Source organism: Perognathus longimembris, chromosome 2, assembly GCF_023159225.1.
Source record: "Perognathus longimembris pacificus isolate PPM17 chromosome 2, ASM2315922v1, whole genome shotgun sequence".
NCBI classification, from domain to species: Eukaryota; Metazoa; Chordata; class Mammalia; order Rodentia; family Heteromyidae; genus Perognathus; species Perognathus longimembris.
Genome location: NC_063162.1, coordinates 90895081 through 90915941, shown reverse-complemented (window position 1 = coordinate 90915941; position 20861 = coordinate 90895081). Strand labels below are relative to the sequence as shown.

Genomic DNA, 20861 nt, shown 5'->3' with positions numbered 1-20861 from the left:
AATGAGTACCCTGAACAAAGGAGCACAAAGCACCGGGGTTGCCGAGGTCGGAGTAGCTCGCAGCTGCCGCCGGTGCTGCGTGACTCTCACCACACCCCCCTGGGCCAGCCTTGGGGGTGCAGGATTTCGGGAGGAAAGGGAATGCATGGTGAGATTCCCGTTGCGCAGTTACGAATCGGGAATTCTCGTGGACGCTGGAAATGGGCAACATCAGATCCAAAGGAGAGTAAAGGAGCTGGAGGGAGCAAAACAAAGAGCGAGTGTGGGCCGCGGTGACTTCATGCCTTACCAATGTCCCGCCCACGCTGCTCCCAGCTCCGACTGCAGCCCCGGCAGCCACCAAGCCGGCAGGCGACCGGGGCGAGGCGCACTCTAGCTATAGCGTGGGGAGGTTTCCTAGCAACGAGAGGCCCCGGAGTGCGCCCTGCTTACCAGCAGGTTCGGAGCCCTTTTTGGAGGCTGGGGGGGGGGGGGGGGGGCGGGAAAGTGCGGGGGACAGGGCAGAACAACCCCACCCCCACCTATAACTACCCTCGCCTCCCTCGCACCCTCACCGGGTACAAACCAGAGTGCGCCAGCTGCTAGGGCTCTAGGCGGCGGGACGCTTGAGCTTGAGTAGCTCATTGGGAACCCAAAGGACCAGGGCACGAAGCTCCTGCTCCAAGGCCGAGCTCCCGCACCCCGCGCCAAGCCTCCTCTCCCTCAGCTCCCAGTGGAGCTGCCGTGCGCTCCACTCCCAGTCCGGCAGAAAGTGGCGATGTCTCCTTCGATGCCTGCGGACCGCTAAGGAGCTCCGGGAGCCTCCTCCCCAGCTGCCGGCACCCCTGAGCCTCCTTCCTCGCCAGTCGGGACGCTGCTGCCTGGCCCTTGCCCCGCTGCTCCGTGACAGGGCTGCCAAGCGGTATCTAAGTGGAGTTGGCCTTCCTGCCCACCTGTGGAAGAACTCGCGCCGACGGATGCGCCATCGACTTTACTCTTCTTTCTCCCACGGCCTGCTAAGCGTCCCCTCCCACAAAAGCAACATCACCCAGTGAATTACATTAGGGTGGCTCCCCCCCCCCCCCCCAGCTTTGGGCTTTGTTTGGGTTTGATTGTGTTTGGCTCTTCGCTAAGCTGATTTATGCAGCAGCGGAGCCCCATCGGCTGGGGAGAAAACAAAAGCTCTTTTCTTTGTCCGAGGGAGTGCGGACTGTGGAGCCGCTGCTGCTGGCCCTCGGCTGTCTTAGGAGGTGTTTTCCTTTTCCTTTTTTTCTTTTTTCTTTTTCCTCTCTCCTTCCAAGATCGCGGGTCTCGACTTGCAGAGCTGGGAGGGCCGCTAGGGCCCTGAAATGCAGAGCGGTGCCCGGGCCCACGCATCTGCAACTCTTGATCACCACCGTGGGGTCCGCTTGCCGGGCCTGCGGCAAAGGTCCTAGCGACCCTCGGCCCGCGGGCCCGCGAGGTGCGCCCCGGAGGCGCGAGCGCGCCACAGGAAAGCCGCCAGGCAGCGGGCGCGGGGCGGGCGCTTTGCATGATGTGCCGCTCGGCCCTAGCTTTTTTGACTGCTGCAATTGTCTGTCTGCAAAACTGCCAGAGAGGTCCTTCCTCGTTTCTCCGGGCGGCGTGGGTGTTCTCACTTGTTCTTGGACTGAGCCAAAGTGGTAAGTTCCTTTGATTTGTTTTCTTGTCTTCGCCCCCCCTACCCCCCACCCCCCAAAAAAACTTTGGCTACAGGAAGAACGGGGATGCTCCATTCAGGTAAGTAGCAGATGTCAATCTCAGCGAGTCCTAAGACCAGGAGGTCAGGTGTGGGGCAGCTTCCTCCAATGCAGGTGGCCTCAAGAAAGGTCAGGAGTTAAGCATGCTTCCCTGGCAGTGACAGCAATGGCTAACTATATTAGGACACATTGTAAGTGGCTCCAGGGTGCTGGACAAGCAGTACTTGAGATGAGTTTGGAAAGGAGGGGTTGAATTTATATTAGCCAATTTAGGGGTTCCAAAGCATCCTTGAGGGCATGTCCTGTACTCGTGCTGGTCATCTCTCCAGTATTTGGATCCACAAGCTACTCACTTGAATTTGACTCAAGGTTGTGGAGGAACTGGTTTATAATGGGAATGCATCTTCTATTATTTTAGTCCATGAAAGAAGAAACTGCACCATACACGTTTCTTCTATCATTAGAGTTCATTCTGAGTGAATTAAATGCTTTGGGGTTCTAAGTTACCACCACTGTTTCTTGTAGGTTTTTTATTTTTCCTTAAAAAAATCTGTATTGAGTTCATTCTGGGAAACAAACAACATTGACAGCTCTCAGTCCTTTTTACAAGCTTTCTAGTCTTCATCCGTGGGCAAAGTGGGGCTGACACCTGTGGTCCCTCAGTCTCAAAAGAAAGTTCATGTCCAAGAGTTGAGAAGTGCTTAAAGTATCTTTGATTGGTGGATACAAAGTCAAATGTATGGTGTTAACATTTTATTAGCAAGCCATAAAACAAAACAAATCATAGTAATAACAATCAATTTAGGATGTCCTTTTCATAGAGATCAAATATTTCTTTGTGCAACTACAAGGCTCAAGGGGAGTTTAATTAATAATTTGATTTAATTAAACTTGCAAAAGTAAGTTCAATGGTTGTGATTCTTTTATGGACTAAAACTTACTTCTGTGCTTTGAATTGATGTGTCAACTCTCTACCTGCAACTACCAATTAAAACAGTCAAGTCATAGGCTTACAAACAGGGTTTTGTAATAAAAACCTACAACTAACTTTAGTTGTTACAGAAATAGTGGTCTAATAGTTATTTTAGGGAGTTTTGCCTAGTTATCTGAAACTGGGTTAATTAGAGTGAATTATCTTAAGGTTTACTTTCTGACTTACATATTGATTTCAAAATAAGTGAAACATAATACCAAGGAAAAAAGTAACCATCATTATTAATTCTCTCTTAAATGAGACATATATTTGTTGCAACAGATTTTTCTGCCAAGCCTAATTCCATCCTATTCCAGTAAGTAATAAAGTGTTTTTCTAGATTTAGCAAACATACATTAGTCAACAGAGCATACTTTGTCCCTAATACCCAAAGGAAAAAGTCCCACTTGCCTTTAGAATTTTCTAGCAACAATCATTTTATTAAAAACCTGTATTGTGCTTGTAAAGATGAATTGAGTTCTTGTGTAGTAGTGCTGTATTCCATCTGTAACTCTAACTGACTTGAAGCAAGGTTTATGAATGGGCTGCCTTGCACCTGCAGACCTGAAAAAGAATGTTTACTGAAATCAGAACAAGGCATCCTTTTCCCAGTCTCTGTCAATATACAAAGGTTTCTGATGCATACTGATTTGTATGGCAGTTTAAACATGCAAAAATTTTAATTATAGCCAATAGAACTCAGAAAATTAGAGATCAGGGCAAACTGTTGTACTTTCATTATATAGCTACAAGTCTTAAATTATATGTCTTCACAGTACAAATTAGATGCTTAAGACAGAAGAGACATTTAGGTATCAATTACAAAGAAAATCTTGTTGCCCTGCACCGTAGTTTACACCAAGAAAATGTTGAGAAGTAAAGCCCTACAAAAGAGATCATAAGTTTCCCAAGAAAAATATAATAGAGGATTTGATTTTTAAAATAGAATTTATAGGTCTCAAATGCATAGACATTTAGTATAGTTAATGGCAAAAATGTAAAAAATTCTCATGTACAAAAAAAAAAAGAGAAAATTGCAGGTTGTTTTGTAACTTTTCCTGGTAGAAAGGGTCAACAATTAGATACAATTAGTGTTACTGAAAAAATGTTATAAAATGGTTAATGGGTAACTGGAAAACAAAGAATACTTAGGGTTAATTGAAAAGTTAATGGAACAGTGCTATTATTCTACATTTGTTTATTTTTAACCATAAGGAAGAACTTCTATTATCTAAATTTCCATAGACTGATATTTCAATTAAAAAATCACAACTAAGCCTATCCTAAAGCAATAAAGACACTTTAGAATCAGTGAAAAAAAAAGTCTTTTATGCCTGCCCTGATTATGGAAACAAGTAGCTGATATGATTTGAAAAGTGTCAGAAGAGTTTCTATGTCCCCAAATGTTCCTTTATCCTATAACAAATTATCTGAAATATTATCACTCAATGGATTCTTTCAGGTTAAACATAGTATTGATCCTATGTGTTTCTTCATTTTTTTTTTTTTTTTTTGGCCAGTCCTAGGCCGTGAACTCAGGGCCTGAGCACTGTCCCTGGCTTCTTTTTGCTCAAGGCTAGCACTCTGCCACTTGAGCCACAGCGCCACTTCTGGCCATTTTCTGTATATGTGGTGCTGAGGAATCGAACCCAGGGCCTCATGTATACGAGGCAAGCACTCTTGCCACTAGGCCATATCCCCAGCCCCATGTTTCTTCATTTTTAATACTACATAATGGATATTTTGAACACCAACAGAAGCAGAGAGAATGGTAAAATGGGTAGAGTACACACAGCACCTTGCTTCCTTCCTTATCAACTCTCAAGACCAATTTCTTCCCTCCTGTTCTCATCTCTACTCAGCTCATGCCCTTCCTGGAATTAAGGTCTTTTCAAGCAAATCTCTCATGTCATTTTATCAAGAAACATTTCAGTGTCTCCTAGAAGCACCCCTGAAAGGTGAAACACACTGTCATTAGTCTTAAAGCATGAATTTTTAAGTGAAATTGAAGACCACAAGAATGTTTACAATCTTCAGGAGAAGGAACTGTAGCAGAGATTAGGGAAAGATTTTTCTTTTCTTAAAAATATGCATGTGTTACATAAAGCCCTGGGCTCAATTTCTCAGTACCACATAAACAGCAAAGGCCAGAAGTGGCACTGTGGCTCAAGTGGTAGAGTGCTAGCCCTGAGCAAAACGAAGCCAGGGGCAGTGCTCAGGCCCTGAGTCCATGCTCCAGGACTGGCAAAAAAAAGGAAAAATGTATATGTAACAGCTTCCTCTGGTATGTGTGTTTAATGAAGAAGAAAAGCAATTACATAAATAAATCTACTTCCCAAAAGAAGCATTAATTGTTTTATTCCCCTAGAATCATAACAGGTATACGTGTTAAAGTTTCAGTTAGAAAGATTCATACATGCCACAGAATCTACTTCTCCTTATCCCTTTCACGTAAGTCCCGAACAGAGCTGGTCACATTCATCTCCAGTTCTTCTCATCATCTTTGAAACTTTGCAGTCAGAATTTCTGTACCATCTTCACAGTTTCATTCTGTCCTGGTTTGATAACTTCACTTTTGGCAAATCTAATGCCCAATTCTTCATCTTTACCCTGTTTGGCCTATCTTCAGTGAGTTGACAATGTGGACCATGCCCTCCTCAGAAACACTTCTTAAACAATCTCTTCATTTATATCTGTCTTCATCTCTGAGGTTGCTTTCCTCTTCATTTCATGACCTCCAAAGAAGAGGAATGGCCCAGGACTTCAGTCCTTTCAATTTCTCTTTACTATACTGAGTTCTCAAGTAAATTGATCCAGTCTTTATATTAAATTCCATTTAGATGCTGAAACCTGCCTGACCTCTTGTCTGATCTCCAGAGGACATTGCAAACTACCATTTCAACATCAGTGTGTCTAAAGACAAAAATGATCCACATGTATTCAAGACTAAAGTTCAATTTTCTCCTAGGCTTGCTACAGACCCACTCTTATCAACCTCTTGGTAGTTTACTGAAACTTCAATGGCTTTGTTCGTCCTTGTGTCTCTGTACATTTCACAGCCCTTTCTCTCCAAATCTTGAAAGCCTACTAGATGGCTTCTCTGAGCTAGAGTAGCCAGTTTTCAGCTATGTATCCCATCTGTCCTGCTGATATTCAATTTAGCTCTCTACATAGCTTTTTGGCTGTCTCAAATTGAGGCTCTCCTTCAATAGCCTTCCGGATCCCATATAAGTTATTCCTTGCAGACTCTCAGGCCTTATTTTCTTTCTTTCTTTTGTTGAGCCAGGGGCTTGAACTGAGGGTCTGGGTGCTGTCCCTGAGCTCTTTTGCTCAAGACTAGCATTCTACCACATTGAGCCACAGCAACAATTCCTGGCCTTATTTTCTTATCTTCCTCCTTTTCTTTCCTTTCTCCTTATGTTCTAGTAACTCTGATCCAAGATCTTTCTAGATCTTGGATTCAAAAGATATAATCTTACTTTATATGAACATATATTTATGCATGTATATGTATGTTTACATGTATTTATACCTACGTATATATGGGTATATGTATACATATAAACACATCTATGAAGTACTGGGATTGAACCCAGGGCCTCATGCTTGCTAAACTGCCACTTTACCACATAAACCAAGTTTTCAGTTCTTTTCTGCTTTGATTATTTTTCAGGTAGATTCTTGCATTTTTGCTTTGGGCCAGCCTTACACAGTGATCCTCAAATCCATGCCTGTTTTGTTAAAGTATACACTGTGCTTACTTGATGAGGTGTAGTCTCACTAGTATCTTGAATGGGCTGGACTTACAGTGTGAGTCTCCTGATTTGGGATTATAGGAATGCACCACTATAACTGATGCTCTACTCACAGTCCTGTATATGCTGCTCCCTGTTCCAGGAATGTTCTTTTCTGAGGTTTATTGCTGACTTCACCTATATTTCCTCCTAGCACCTGTTCATATATTGCCTTATGAGAGATTTTCCCTATCTTCCTGTCAGTCCTTCGCATCTTTGTATATTATACACTGATTCTCTTTCTGTTTCAGAATGATTCTCTGTTTATTTTAAGATAGGTATCTCTTTATAAGAGATAAGGGCACTGTCTCTAAGCTTCTTTTGCTTAAGGCTAGCACTCTACCACTTGAGCCACAACACCACTTCTGGCTTTTTCTGTTTACATGGTACTGACAAATTGAAACCAGGGCTTCATGCATGCTAGGCAAGCACTCTACCACTAAGCCACATTCCCAGCCTATGTTATATTTAAATGGAAAATAATGGAATTTTCTTCCAGAAAAATATAATTAAAAATATTTATACATCAGTATAAACATTCATTTTTAAAAATGAGTTATCTAACAATGTCAAGCTTTAACAATTAGGGCCTGACCCTATGGAAACATCATCCACTTTTCTTAAAGATACAGTAAACCATTTGCCTTTGATGCAGTCTTTCTTGTGTTTGGATTTGTTAAGAAAAGATGCTCTCAGATCACCTTGAATGTGCAAGTGACATGGCATCCTCTGCCACTGAGTATTGACAAAGCTCATGAATGAGTGATTATTATAAAATCTGCAGTTTGTGTACATTAATTAGAATACCTGACAGCTATATATTTGATATTATTTGTATTGCTCAATCTTTGTTGGCCTCAGAACTCTAGTCCCTGTTGCTCTACCAACTCTGCATATTATATCAAGTGTTGTTACCAAAAAACTATGGGCTGTTTGTAAGTTCCATAGCTACATGTGAAATACATTGTATAAACTAATACATACTATCTATGACAAAAAAATCCATAGAGAAATAACATTTCTGTTAATTTGTGGTGGGTTGTATTCAAAAACTGAATGATTAAAAACTAAACTTCTCAAGTAAGTGATCTGATTTTAAATCTTCAAAACTTTAACATTCTCAAGTAAATTTTATGATTTGTAACCTGAAGATGTACATAGTGCTTCTTATTTCTCCTTCTATACCCCACAATGACTAAAATAATTACACATATTCATTTAATCTTCACAATAACTCTGTGATAAAATAGGAATTCAAATCGCTGTTTTAGAAGCAAGGAAACTGAAGTCCAGTGGAGATATAATGTCTTACCTACCCACACATAGCTTGTGAATGACAAGAGGCAATATTTGCACTCATTCCATTGCCTTGCAATTTTTTTTGAGAATCTGCTGCATGTCACATAGTCAGCATGACCTGTCAGATGACACTTGGACTTGCCACACTGGCCTCACCTGATTATTCCTTGGGCTCCCCACAGTAATTGTAGGAACTTCGTTTACCCCCTAGAGAAACCAGAGGAGAAGACTGATTTCTGAGTCATAGGCTTGATCACCATATACCTCCCATGGAAGCTCCCAAATACTCTCAACTCACATGAGTGAAAAAGGAATAGAAAACATGTGGCTTTATGGGGAACACAGGGGGTAGAACTTGGTCTCCCTGCAGCACACTGGATTTCTTATGTGTCATCAATGTATATGACTTCTGAATCTGAGAGGAAAGAAATGAGAGAAAGAGACTGTGCTATGAAGTAGCCAGTTACCAGTTTGGTCAAAAGTATTGAGAAGGACAGATTCATGTTCTGATCAGGCCAGCAACCATGCAGGACTTATCATGATCCTAAGTGCTAGAGACAATGCATCATACACATGCCCCAAACAATTTTTTTTTACTTAATTAGGTATTCTTTGGGCTGTTAAAAGTTTGCAGTGATTAGCCACATCTAGCAAAAGACCTCACATGGAGCCTTGGCATTTCCAGTATATCCTAAGCTAAAGACATGACACTATTTCAGGCAGCCAGGTGATGCTAAGAAATCCAATGCTCAGTTCTAAGCACAGAGACCACAGCAGAAGCCAAGACAGAATACTCTTCTCATGATACTTACATTCTAATCAAGTAGGCCACATACATGTATACAAGTTTATGCGTACATGTATGTGTGTGTGTATGTGTGTGTAATGGAATTGACCAAGGGCAGACTGCCATTATGTGTTCCAATAAGATGACTGTAAAGTTATTTTACTCTGTCTCCATGTTCCTCATATTGTATTTCACAATCTTTCCCACAGTTTAACTTTTTCTGAGAAAGCAAAGACACAAATATATGTTCAGGTTTTCAAGCTAACTGCATTGGGATAGCTTTCTCATTTGCTATTGAAAATAATCAAATTCTCATGTAGGGCTAGGTAGAAAAGAGTTATAACTCAGCAAGTGGGTGATAATACAGTAAATAAGGGGCAGATATTAGATTAAAAGTGAAACTGTTCACATATCTCTTAATAGCAATGTATTTTCCCACAATGGTTGATCAGATATGCTCCTGTCTTTTAAAACAAAACCATGAGTTGGAGAAAGCTTGAAATCTCCCTTATTATATAGGTTTCTTATGCAAGTCTCTTTATTTTAAACCTTTTGCCACACTTGCTTCTCAGAATCTTCCCAAGGCTCCCATTACCTGCAGAGGTCTCTTCATATGGCATACAGCTCCCTCCCAAAGCACTGGGTGCCTAACTCTCTGAGCTTTGTTCATGCCCCGCCTCCAACCTCACAGTGACCTGCCTGTGGGGAGACACTGGGTCTGTTGTTTGCATTGTTTTCAATGTCTGGCACACAGTAGGTCCTCATAAATCATTTGGAGTAAATGATCCTTGAATGATGTGAAGCCCATAGAGCACAGCTTAAAATTGGGGAGCTACAAATAAGCCTGATCAGCTCTAATCCTTACCAGAATATGAACTCAGGAAAATAAAGTTTTCTTTTAAAAGTCGAGTGCACCAGGAAAGACTGTTGTTGTTGCTTTTTTTTGTTTTGTTTTGTGGCTTTTGTTTTTTGTTTTTTGTTTTTGTTTTCTCAGTCCACTCAGTAAAGCAGTCCTTTAACATTTCCAGGCAAATCTTTGGCCCTTGAAACCTCATACATGTGTGATCAGTAGTCCTTTCCACTTAACACTGATAAATATTGAAATACCAGTGGATAGGTGTATTGCCCCCTACTGAGGACTACAATCATAAGATTGTAGCTGGATCCCACAAGGCAAGGGTAGAAAGTCCAGTCTCCTATCCATGGTGATGATTTGAATGCTGAGTCAAACCCAAACAATTATGAATTCTGGGTCCATTACTTAATAGCTAAAAAGGCTTGGAGAAGTTATGCCTAGAGTTAGTTTCTCTATAATATGGTACTATGAGTACATAGCTCAGAGGGTTGTATCCTTGTATCTTGTGAAGTTTGCTTCACTTCAAATATTTCTGTAATATTTCCATTGTTGGTAAATAAGTATGAGAAATAATCCTGATCAGGTAACCTCAGTATTGATTTTAAATTTATTTCTATTTAACTTTCACAAGCAGTAATTTGTAGTCATTTTAAACAAATGCAAGATGGGGGGTAACAAAAAGAAAAATGAAGAAGGAAAGAAAAAGAAAAGCTTCTTATTCAGTTAGTCACTATTAGCTCAGGCTTAAGGCATCCACAGTTTTATGACAACACTATACTAGAGTTGAAAGAATAACAATAGCGAAAATATTGTGTCCCTTAGTGTTCTAGCCCTCTCAGCTATGCACAATCGCTGCCATGTTATAGGTAAGCTAATTATAAAAAGGTTGAAAGCCTTCATGTTCTCTTAGCTAATAAGTAGTGGACTCCAAATTCATAACTGTGTGGGTTTGACTCAGTATTGTTCATGAACATTATGGACAGGTGACTGGAGTTTCTATCCTGGCTTTGAGGTGTCTTGCTATAGCCCTTCACCAACAATGGTCTCAAGCAGGGGTCAGGAGTCAGAGAAATAGATATCCACAGATAATTCAAGATATGTCAATGTTAAGTTGAATCACAGTGAAACAGCTGATGCACACATGTATGAAGTTCCAAGATCTTCTTGGAAATAGAACCACAAGTATTTTCCTAGATACAAGCATGTCTCCTGAATTCAGGGAGGATGATATATTCAGTATATTTCTTTAGATATTGTTCTGTGTCCTAAGTTGAGAAAGGATCTGGGTAGAAAACTTTATTCTTTATGGAATTCATTCTTTATGGAATGAAAAGTAACCACTGTGTTGTGAAGAGGTTTCAGAGATTTCAGAGGTCAAATTTCCTTTATGAGAACTGAGTTGACAGAATGTACCTTAAAAAGTGCCAAATTAGGGGGTGTTTTTCGTACTTGCCTGCAAGGGAAGCTAAAAGGCCAGCTATGTCTAATCATGTAAGGTATTCACTGTCTGCTGTAAAACAAAGAAGGCAGGAAAATTGTGGGGTGGCCAGGACCTGCTGTAGAACTGGATGTTCTAGTTGGAAACAAAGAACTCATTGTAGCAGACTTGTATTGTTGGCAGAAAAATGATGGAGCTGGTCTCTTAGTCCAAGTTACAAGGCACATCTCCCAAGGTACTGCTCCATTGTCATCCTATGCCTTTGGATTGAATTTTTAGAGAACTGAATACCAGGGGATCATAATTTGCAAAAGAGAGCTCTCAACAAATCATGGATGGAACTCAAGGTCTGGAACCATCTGGAAGGTGGTAATATTGAGGATAAACAAATCAACAAACTATTCAAGAAGGAAGCCACAGTTTCAGGCATCCTACATGTTGGTTTAGAAGGTCCCTTTGAATCCATGTTTTTATTGCAAACTGCTGTAATAAGAGACCTGAAACAAAGACCAATGTATAAATTGCAGAGCTGGACTTTTGTGATTGATAATAGAAATAGGAGGACTAAATATTATTAGCATCAGCTTTACTTTAGAGGATGTAGAGAATCTTAAACCACATGATACTTGGTGGCATCTGCTGGAACTTATGTTATGGAAGAAAGAAGATGAAGATGGGGGGCAAGGTTTTCAGAAGGTAGCATTCCTAGGGCTAAAGGATGCTGCCCCACAAGCCATACTAGATTACATAGGAATGGTGATGTAAATATCCAGGAACCGAACTTGAATATTTGGAGGTCAGTGCAGTGCCCAGCTCTCATTGCTCCCTGAAGATAGATTATCTGGTGACAAGCTGTTGAGGTCAAAATTGACTTAGGACCATTAATGAAAAGTCAGACATCAGGGCTTCGGAGAGACCTTCTGCCTCCCAAAGATGTGTTTGATTTTGAAGACAGAAGCTAAGATGTGTTACTTCTGACTGAATGCTGGGTAGTATAGAAATGTGTGGTCACTCAGAGATATCACTGTTTTCCTCCTCATTTGATGCATAAAATTCCAAGGACTTTGTTCTCTTGTACGTTAGATAATTATAATTCCTTTTTTTGTTGTAGGTGCTGGTTCTAGGGCTTGAATTCGGTCCCTGGGCATTTTTGCTCAAGGTTTTCTCTCTAATACTTGAGCCACAGTTTCATGTTCAGGCGTGTGTGTGTGTGTGTGTGTGTGTGTGTGTGGGTGGGTGGGTGTGTTTAGTTGGAGATGAGTCTCACAGACTTTTCTGCTCACTGGCTTCAAACCACAATCCTCAGATCTTAGTCTCCTGAGTAGCCAGGATTACAGGTGTGAGCCAACAGTGCTTGGCATTGTCCCCCCAACCCCCACCAATTAAAAAGAAATACCACATGAAGAATGTAAATGTCCCTGATCCTTTGTACAAACTATATACTTCTAACACTGTGTTAAGGAATATTCAGCCACATAAGCCTCCAGAATTGGATCTTCAATTTCTGTAATGCTGCTGTGGTGACAGAGGACCTGCTAACTAGTCATCACACTTGAACATCTTCATTAAGGGAGCTGACTGGCAAGCAAGGAAATGAATACTATGAAAAAATTTCCAAGGAATATTAAATTTCTTCAACTTTTGTAAGCTTGCTTTTCTACCATAGTATTCCCCTTAGATTTGACTTTTCTAGGAGTACTTTGTGTTCCCAAGAATTTTGCCATCAGCCATGCTAACTCATCTCTCCAGAGGATGAGGGTACTATACAACCAGTGGTCCAGGGTGGTCCAAATGAGTTAGTCATAGGAATCCAGGTTATTGGATTATGCCTAAATATGTTGTCATCTCCTCCATCCAAAAGATCACAGGAGATGTGGCCTGAACACTGGAAGACTGGCGGAAAATTCCAGAATCTGAGAACATTGCCAATTATACACATTCTCCTGGCATATATGATATCTTTTTTTGTCAGTGATGGGGCTTGAACTTGGGATTAGGGCTCTGTCCCTGGACAATTTTTCCTCAAGGCTAGTGCTCTACCACTTTGAACCACAGACCACTTATGGTTTTTGAGTGATTAATTGGAGATAAGAATCACCTGTGGCTGTACCCTCACTACCACTGTACTACATCCGAGTACCCTGGATATTGTCCCACATGGGTAATAGAACTGGGGAAGGGAGAGAGAATACCAAAATTGAGAGACAATGAGCAAAAAGACAAACCATTCAGAAAGCAACACTTAGAAACCATTTGGTGTAAACAAATTGCACAACTCTTGAGGGGAGTGGGGGAAGGGGAAGGAGGAGTGGGAAATGAGGGAGGAGGTAACAAGTAGAAGGAGAAATGTACTCACTGCCTTTCATATGAATCTGTAACCCCTCTGTATCACACTTTTGACAATAAATGGGGAAAAAAAGAAAAAAAAAGAATCTCATGGGAACTAAGACCCTCAGATCTCACCATCTTTTTTTTTTTTTTTTGGCCAGTCCTGGGCCTTGGACTCAGGGCCTGAGCACTGTCCCTGGCTTCTTCCCGCTCAAGGCTAGCACTCTGCCACGTGAGCCACAGTGCCGCTTCTGGCCGTTTTCTGTATATGTGGTGCTGGGGAATCTAACCTAGGGCCTCATGTATCCGAGGCAGGCACTCTTGCCACTAGGCTATATCCCCAGCCCCAGATCTCACCATCTTAAATAGCTAGGATTACAGTGGTGAGCCCCTGGTGTCCACCTTGATAAAAGATCTCTTATCCATATATTTTCTAAATTGTTAACCTGCAAAAGGGATGCATGGTGGAGATCTGGGGGCTTTAGGATTGTCTAGAAGGCAAGGAATCAATGGCCAAAGGCAATTACATGGTGAGTGTAAAAGCACAGAAACCTAGAAATACTCCACTTAGGGTTGGGGTGTCATTTATTTGAGAATAAAAGGGAACCTCCAAAACCCAGAAGGGGTAGATAAATGCATCTATATCTGCAACCCCAGTCTGAGAAAGAGAAGGAGACAGTGTAGATGCTCAGTCATGGGGAGAGAGTAGCTCCTGCATTACAGATTCTAAGATGATTTGCTTACATAGTTTTAAGAGCCAACTTGGAGTCTTAAGCAGAAGCATTAAAGCTGCATCTAAAAGGGGACCTTATCTGTTGGAAAAGAAAAGATCTGAGAGTAAGGGGGCTGAATAAAATGAGCTCAGGCAGCAAAGCTTAAACCTATGTGGTTGGATGCAGGAAGGATTTTGTGTTTCTGAATAGATTGCTGCTATCTGTCAATTACTGATTCAACTGGACAGACTGATCCTCCACAGCTTCCTAACAGTATGGTGTGGATTTTCACAGATAGCTTTTATTTGGAAGCCAGACAGAGGAAGGATGCAATCATGTAATAAAAGGATCCCAGAAATTCCTCAAGGAAGTCTTCTCTGACCCTCTTTATCTCTCCTTGAGATGACATTCTCCTGTTATTTGAGTGCCCCACATGTTCCTTTCATGGGTACACCTTTTGAGGTTTTGTCTTGTATTAGGTTGCACTATTCCCCTATAAGCTTTATACAAACGGATACTGTGTCCTTGAAATCCTACACAATGCTATAATTTAATGGCAAGTAATTAAATAATTGCCAGGACATGTATGGATGGAGAAATGTCATCAATATCCTCACACTGCAAGGTTTCTAAAGAAGTGGAAATCCTGCTCTCTACCCTCAAATGATGATGTTATTCCTCTTTTGACTAAACCCTTTCCCACTTCTTCCTTCTAATCAAGCAGTAATACTAACAGTGATACTAACAGAGGTGCCCTTGAGAAGGAGGACAGATATAAGTAGAATTCTGGTTACCTAGAGTACATATGAATGTTAGCATTTAAATTACATTCTGTGGCCATTTGTGTTCTCTTTTCAGATGTATATTTATTCTTTTTCTATCTTTCATTTGGTATTTAAAGACATTCCATGGTTATCATTGGATGAGAATTGTGAAGCCTCAAAGATGTGTGAATCAATGTTGGGAAACATTTAAGCATATCTTCAGTGCATGTGGTGCCAGGTTAGTTGATATGGAATCAGAGAAGGTTCTGTGTAGCAGGATAGTTACCCATGAGAGTCTATGTGAACACCAAGTAGTGACAGGAGTCTGGGAGGCCTTGTTGTATCTTAGAGGTGCAGTACCTTAGCCTCTTGAAACAGACAGGAGATAGATCAATGTGTTCTGATGCAATATAAAACCTCAGAGTCTTATCCTTGCTAATCCTTAGCTTTCGTTCTCCTCTTCTTTCACAAAATACTAGGTAGAGTACAGCACATAGTTAATGAAAAATTCTTAGTACTTCAGTTTTACAATGCATATGGCTATTTCTTTTAGTTATAGTATGTTCCTAGTGAATTCTATAAAATGCATAAAGATAAACTCAAAGCCATGTTATAGTCACATCTTAAGTGGGAAGACTTGATGAAAATTCTTGAGGCTTTAAGTGGAAAAATAGAATAATAAATGTGACAATAATGTGATATGAATTCAACCAGAGATAAATACAACTAAGTTGTAGGAGCTAGGCAAAGTGAAATTTGGACAAGACTCAAGTGTTTTCGTAAATACAGATTTGCAAAGCAGCTTCAGACACTAAGATTCAGCCTGTTGCTTAGGACTCACTATTTTGTGTTTGAGTTGTATGTCTCAGTCACCTTCTTCACCATCCTCTGCCTCCTCTTGAATATGTCACTTACTCTGATTCTCTTCACTTTTTCAAGTCTGAGAACTTGGCATGATTCCCTTACCTTCAGCCCTTGCAACCTGTGAGAATTTCACTGTATCTGCTGTGCTCAGGGATTGTCCATGGTAGAGGCAAAAAGGCCTGGGGATGATGATGAAGGCAGAAAAACCTCAAGATGATGATACATTATAAAATTTAGAAAAGCACCTACAGTTGATAACAAACATGAGAGAAAGGCCTATCAATCCTAGCTATAAATTTGGAAAGAATTTAGAAGAATGGGGCTGGGGATATGGCCTAGTGGCAAGAGTGCTTGTCTCGTATACATGAAGCCCTGGGTTCGATTCCTCAGCACCACATATACAGAAAATGGCCAGAAGTGGCGCTGTGGCTCAAGTGGCAGAGTGCTAACCTTGAGCAAAAAGAGGCCAGGGACAGTGCTCAGGACTGAGTCCAAGCCCCAGGAATGGCAAAAAAAAAAAAAAAAAAAAAAAAAAAAAAAAAAAAAAAATTTAGAAGAATGTTGATGGGAAGTGGGATTGGGGGCATAGTGATAGAGCCAGTGAGAACAAGGAGAACAAAAGAACCCCATTTGACACTGTTTTTTCCAAAATCAAGAATCTCTGAGTATAGCTGAGTTGTGATAAAGGGAAAACGGTAGTTCCACTACTTGGGAATTATATGGGAAATCTGGAAATAGAGTACTGAAAATATACTATCAATGTTAAATCACCAAAACATATCAACTCTGCTGTTTTACACACACACACACACACACACACACACACACACACACACACACACACCTTTTCAAGTACCAGCCAATCAAATAATATCGGACAAATAATAACTGACAAAGTTCAACTGCTGGAGGCATGGCTCAGGTGGTAGAGCACTTACCTAGCAAGTGGAAGACCTGGAATTCACAGCCCACTATACCAACAACAAATTCAAACCCCACTGTGAAAGAAGGAAAGAAAGGAAGGAAGAGAGGAAGGAAGGAAGGAAGAAAGGAAGGAAGGAAGGAGAGAGAAAGAGAAAAAGAAAAAGGAAGGAAGGAAGGAGAAAGAAGGAAAGATTACAATATTAGAAAATTAGATATATATTGTGTGAAATACATTTGGGTTAATATCTTTCAATACCAATTCAGAATTTCCTTTTGCCTGAGAATATAAATAATATAAATTTTAGACAAAGATAAATATTTAGACTCAGGCTTGAGGATACATGAGAATTTTAGAGAACAAAATATAAAATGTTTGCTAATAAATAAAAAACACTAGCAAGTGTTAAAAGTTATACCTGCACTTAAAAATAAAAACAATGTAGTAAGCAAATAAATGAAATGAAAATAAGATAATACAAGTTTTTTTTAAGCCAGACTAGTATTAATAGTGATAATAATAATTCTAATTGCTAAAATAACTCACATTAGAATTACTACCAATGGTTCAATTTCTCAAGCTGCTGAGAGTCTGAAAGAAATTCCAAGTCAATTATAAATTTTTTTTTTAATTTAAAGAGTTGTAATTTTTTAATCATCTTACTGAGATCAGTCCAAAAGAAGGGGCATCTGAATACTTTACCTCTTAATCTGAATGAAAAAAGTTAACCAGATATTGAGAAGAAATAAACAACTTTAATTAACCACTAAGTGATCTCTAAGCCAAAAGACTTACATAATGTGTGTCTTGCTTTTGAAAACTATGTAATTGGATTTAGTGCTTTTTCTGTTTACCTTCAGGAGGAATTTTTTTTCACTAGTACACTGAGTATTTGACAAGTAGTGCTCCATCTAAGTTAATTTCCAATATTGATCATAAGCAAATTGTATTGGTATAATTTAATCAATCAACCATCTGTTTTAAGAATCAGTGCAAAGGTTTTGACAAACATACACATCTGCGAAATTATTGCTGCAGTACCAGAGATCCTCTCCCACCCTCCCCATAATTTGTTTGACCTCTTTGTTAACATTATAAATGTAAAACTGAATAATCATTCTATATCATACACAAATATTACAGCTAAAGCCCATGGATTTTGATGGCATTTTAAATTAAATCTAGCCTATTATCAATTAAAATAGTCCCATAAGTGGACAGAATTGTGTACCCTATAAATCAAATGTTGTTTGCCAATCAGGTCATTTTAACACACATTCTGCTTTCTGAAAGATAATCACAGCTCAGTGAATGAGCACAGGCCCAATGAGCCAGCACAGTTTCTCTACCTCATCTGCCAGGAAGCAGAGCCTGCCCAGAACTCCATGACCAAGCCAAGGTCAAAGCCAAGGTTAGTGAACTAAGCAGGGTTAGGACAAGAACAAGTTACCTTCCAGACCTGGCTTCCAAGGCATGACTGGAAAGTCACAAATAGAAACATCAACTTGGGACACCATTTTAGGTGCCCCTTCTTAATTAGCATGCAGCTCAATGCTGTCCTCTAGGTTCCTTGGCAAGACATTGGAGAAGCACAGTTGTGAAAGGAGCTGCTCCCCCTCAACCCCCCATCCCCCTTGCTGACCAATTGCCAGCTAATCCCCTTCATGTGCTCTGTGAAAGGCTCAGGCTAGGACTTATATGCTAAAACTCCATTTCCTTGTGCATAGAAATGAAATGAATTTGGAAAGGGATGTTGAGATATTTAAACAGAGAGGGTACAAAATAATCCTACTGGGGAGAAAAATAAAGCCAGGACTTCCTTGCTTTTACAGTGGGAAAATGAGATTAGCTGGATGATAGTGGAGGTAATGACAGACTACTTTTATTAAAGAATTCTCTTCCTGGAGTCATAGTTCAATCAGTATGGCACTTGTTACCATGTATGATAACCTGGGTTCAATCTCTAGTACCACACACACACTCACACACATACACATACCTCTCTCTCTCTCTCTCTCTCTCTCTCTCTCTCTCTCTCTCTCTCTCTCTTTCTCATACGCAAATGCCTTGAGGGACATGGAATTATTATTGAGTCATCACATAGGGATGAATATGAAGATCAAAATAGTAACACCAAGGAGTTTTTAATCATACTTTGCAACAATTGTCTCAATGTAATTATGAATACAAGTTCTGTATTCAGAATAGGCTCAAACTTAATCCCTGGATTTACTAGCAATACACATTGGGGGTGAAATTTAGACTTTCTGAACTTTGACGTTCCTGTTAGATGGGCTTTCTGTAAGACAGTGCTTTCTTCTTTGTGTTCTTTATGAATCTCAATGAGATAATACATATAAAGTGCTTGGTAAGGTACCCAACCCAGAGTGATCATGTGGCAAATATGTTAGTTTTAAATTTTATTCTATTGTATATATGCATTTGATTTTTTCAAGTGTAGTTTTCAGTATTTTTAGCATTTTGAACCTCAAAATGTAATAGGAGGAAAGTCAAATTCTAAGTGAGCTAAAATTTACTTTGGCTATTATTTGTATATTTATTTTACTGAAAGCTATATTTCTTGCCATTTATTTTATCATTAATCAAGTGCATACCTGCAGTGTAACTTCAGATTTAAAAGATACCAAGTAATAAAAAAATTTCAGCTTATTCTAGGGCATTTTTTAAATCAACATACTTACAATTTTGGCATGAAAAAGACTGTACCCTTTTAAAAATTGTTTTTATTCAAATAGGAGAAAAGAAATTCATATCTGTCCAGAAGTAGAGGGGAAAGAAGGAAGAGCCCCTTAGAAGTCTGTAACTAGTGTGTTCAATTGAAAACATTATTTAGAGGAACAGAGTGAGAAACTGGTGAATATTTTGGCCTTTATAGAAAGGGAGTGTGCCTCATAAACAGGACAGTTGGAATGTATGGAAAGGTTCCAGTCAAAACAAGAAACAAAGCACATGCCTAATATTGCTTTTCCAAGTTAGACAAATGTAGCTTTAACCAGCATTTACTTCAGAGGGGCCTCAGGAGCCCTCCGTAAGCCTTGAGATATTGATGCTTCTTGAAGTCCTAAGTATGAAGTCAGACAGCTAGGGGGAGAGATGCTATGGTCTTCAACCTCACCTAGCTTCCTGAATGCCTCTCACTTCTTCACACGTTTCCACCAGAGGAGTGTCAGAAGACAAAACTGATGTGCGCAGGTGAGCAAAGTAGAACTGTATCCCTTCAGCAACTATTCATGCTGTCCATTGAGTGACACTTAGCCCACCCAAGAAATTTCATAGCCTAGAAAAATGTTCATTTTTTGCATATGTGTGCCGTTACTGGGGTTTGGACTCATGGCATGGGCATTGTCCTTGAGCTTTTTCACTCTAGACTAGCTCTATACTTCCACCTTCATTTTTTTTTCTTTTTTGGATGGTTAATTGGAGAGAATAGTCTTATGGACTTTTCTACTCAGGCTGGCTTCAAACCCTATTCTTCAAATCTCAGCCTCTTGAGTATCAGCTAGCTAGTCTTACAGGCATGAGCCATTGGTGCCTAGTGAACAAATATTTTTTATACTCTTTTATCTGCTTGATATTCAAATGGCATTTATCAAGATATACAAGGGATGTGAATTTAAAATAACAATTTGCAATTCTATTTTTATATTTAATTCTCTTTCAAACCAAATCTGGGACAACCTGCATATGGAGAGATGTCTTTAACAGTAACACATGGGGTTCTTTCTCTTTTCAGATTTTTTTCTAACCACAGCAAAAATTGCCTTATTGTTTAACACCACTTATTAAACACCACCCAAACTGTCTACAGTTAGGGCAACCTTAGCCTTCAGCCTGCCAGAACAATGAGTACTTCCCCTTTCAAGGCACAACATGACCCAGAGTCAAGCATAAATTATATAGGCATCCAATGCATGTTACAACCAGAGATTTTTTAATGGAAAACTGAATAAGTGAATTACAATGAAAAATTCTGATATGATCCCATCTGACTTTCTTGTGGTGACCAATTTCAACACAAACGAATGTCATCTGTGGCTGCCCAGTGGTTCTTCTTGTAAATCCCATCATGAAATAAAGTTCTGATTTATGCCATTCCAGCCCATTTAAACTCTGACTCATGCTGGAATTGCCCCAAAGAGGGCAGGACAGACCAGGGGAATGTGTAAGCATTGCCCAGACACCTCCTAACCTGCCCAAAGTAGAAAGGTATTCTTTTTCCCCTTGGCTCTCCAAAAAATTTTATGCCAGTAAAGCCCTATTATAATTACATGAGTTATTTGCTACATAACAGAGAAGGTTGAAATTTGTCTATGGAACCCTAAAGGTTACTAATAATAAAAGCTTGGGGGAAAAACTAGCTTAAATAAGCAAAAAATATTAGTGTTATTTCCTAACACTGGCACTA

At 40.0% G+C, this 20861-nt stretch overlaps 1 protein-coding gene across 2 annotated transcripts in view; it reads left to right on the top strand.

Annotated features, from left to right (window-relative positions):
* Positions 1-547: 547 nt before the first annotated feature.
* The window catches only part of Itgb8 (integrin subunit beta 8), an 83857-nt gene continuing 63543 nt past the window's right edge, over positions 548-20861 (top strand). The window contains exon 1 of one of the 2 annotated variants that reach the window (XM_048339720.1): positions 548-1640. In XM_048339720.1, coding sequence (XP_048195677.1) covers positions 1511-1640 — 130 coding nt within the window. In that variant the 5' untranslated portion in view covers positions 548-1510. The remainder of the gene's footprint in view (positions 1641-20861) is intronic. The other variant, XM_048339719.1, reaches the window with a different exon arrangement.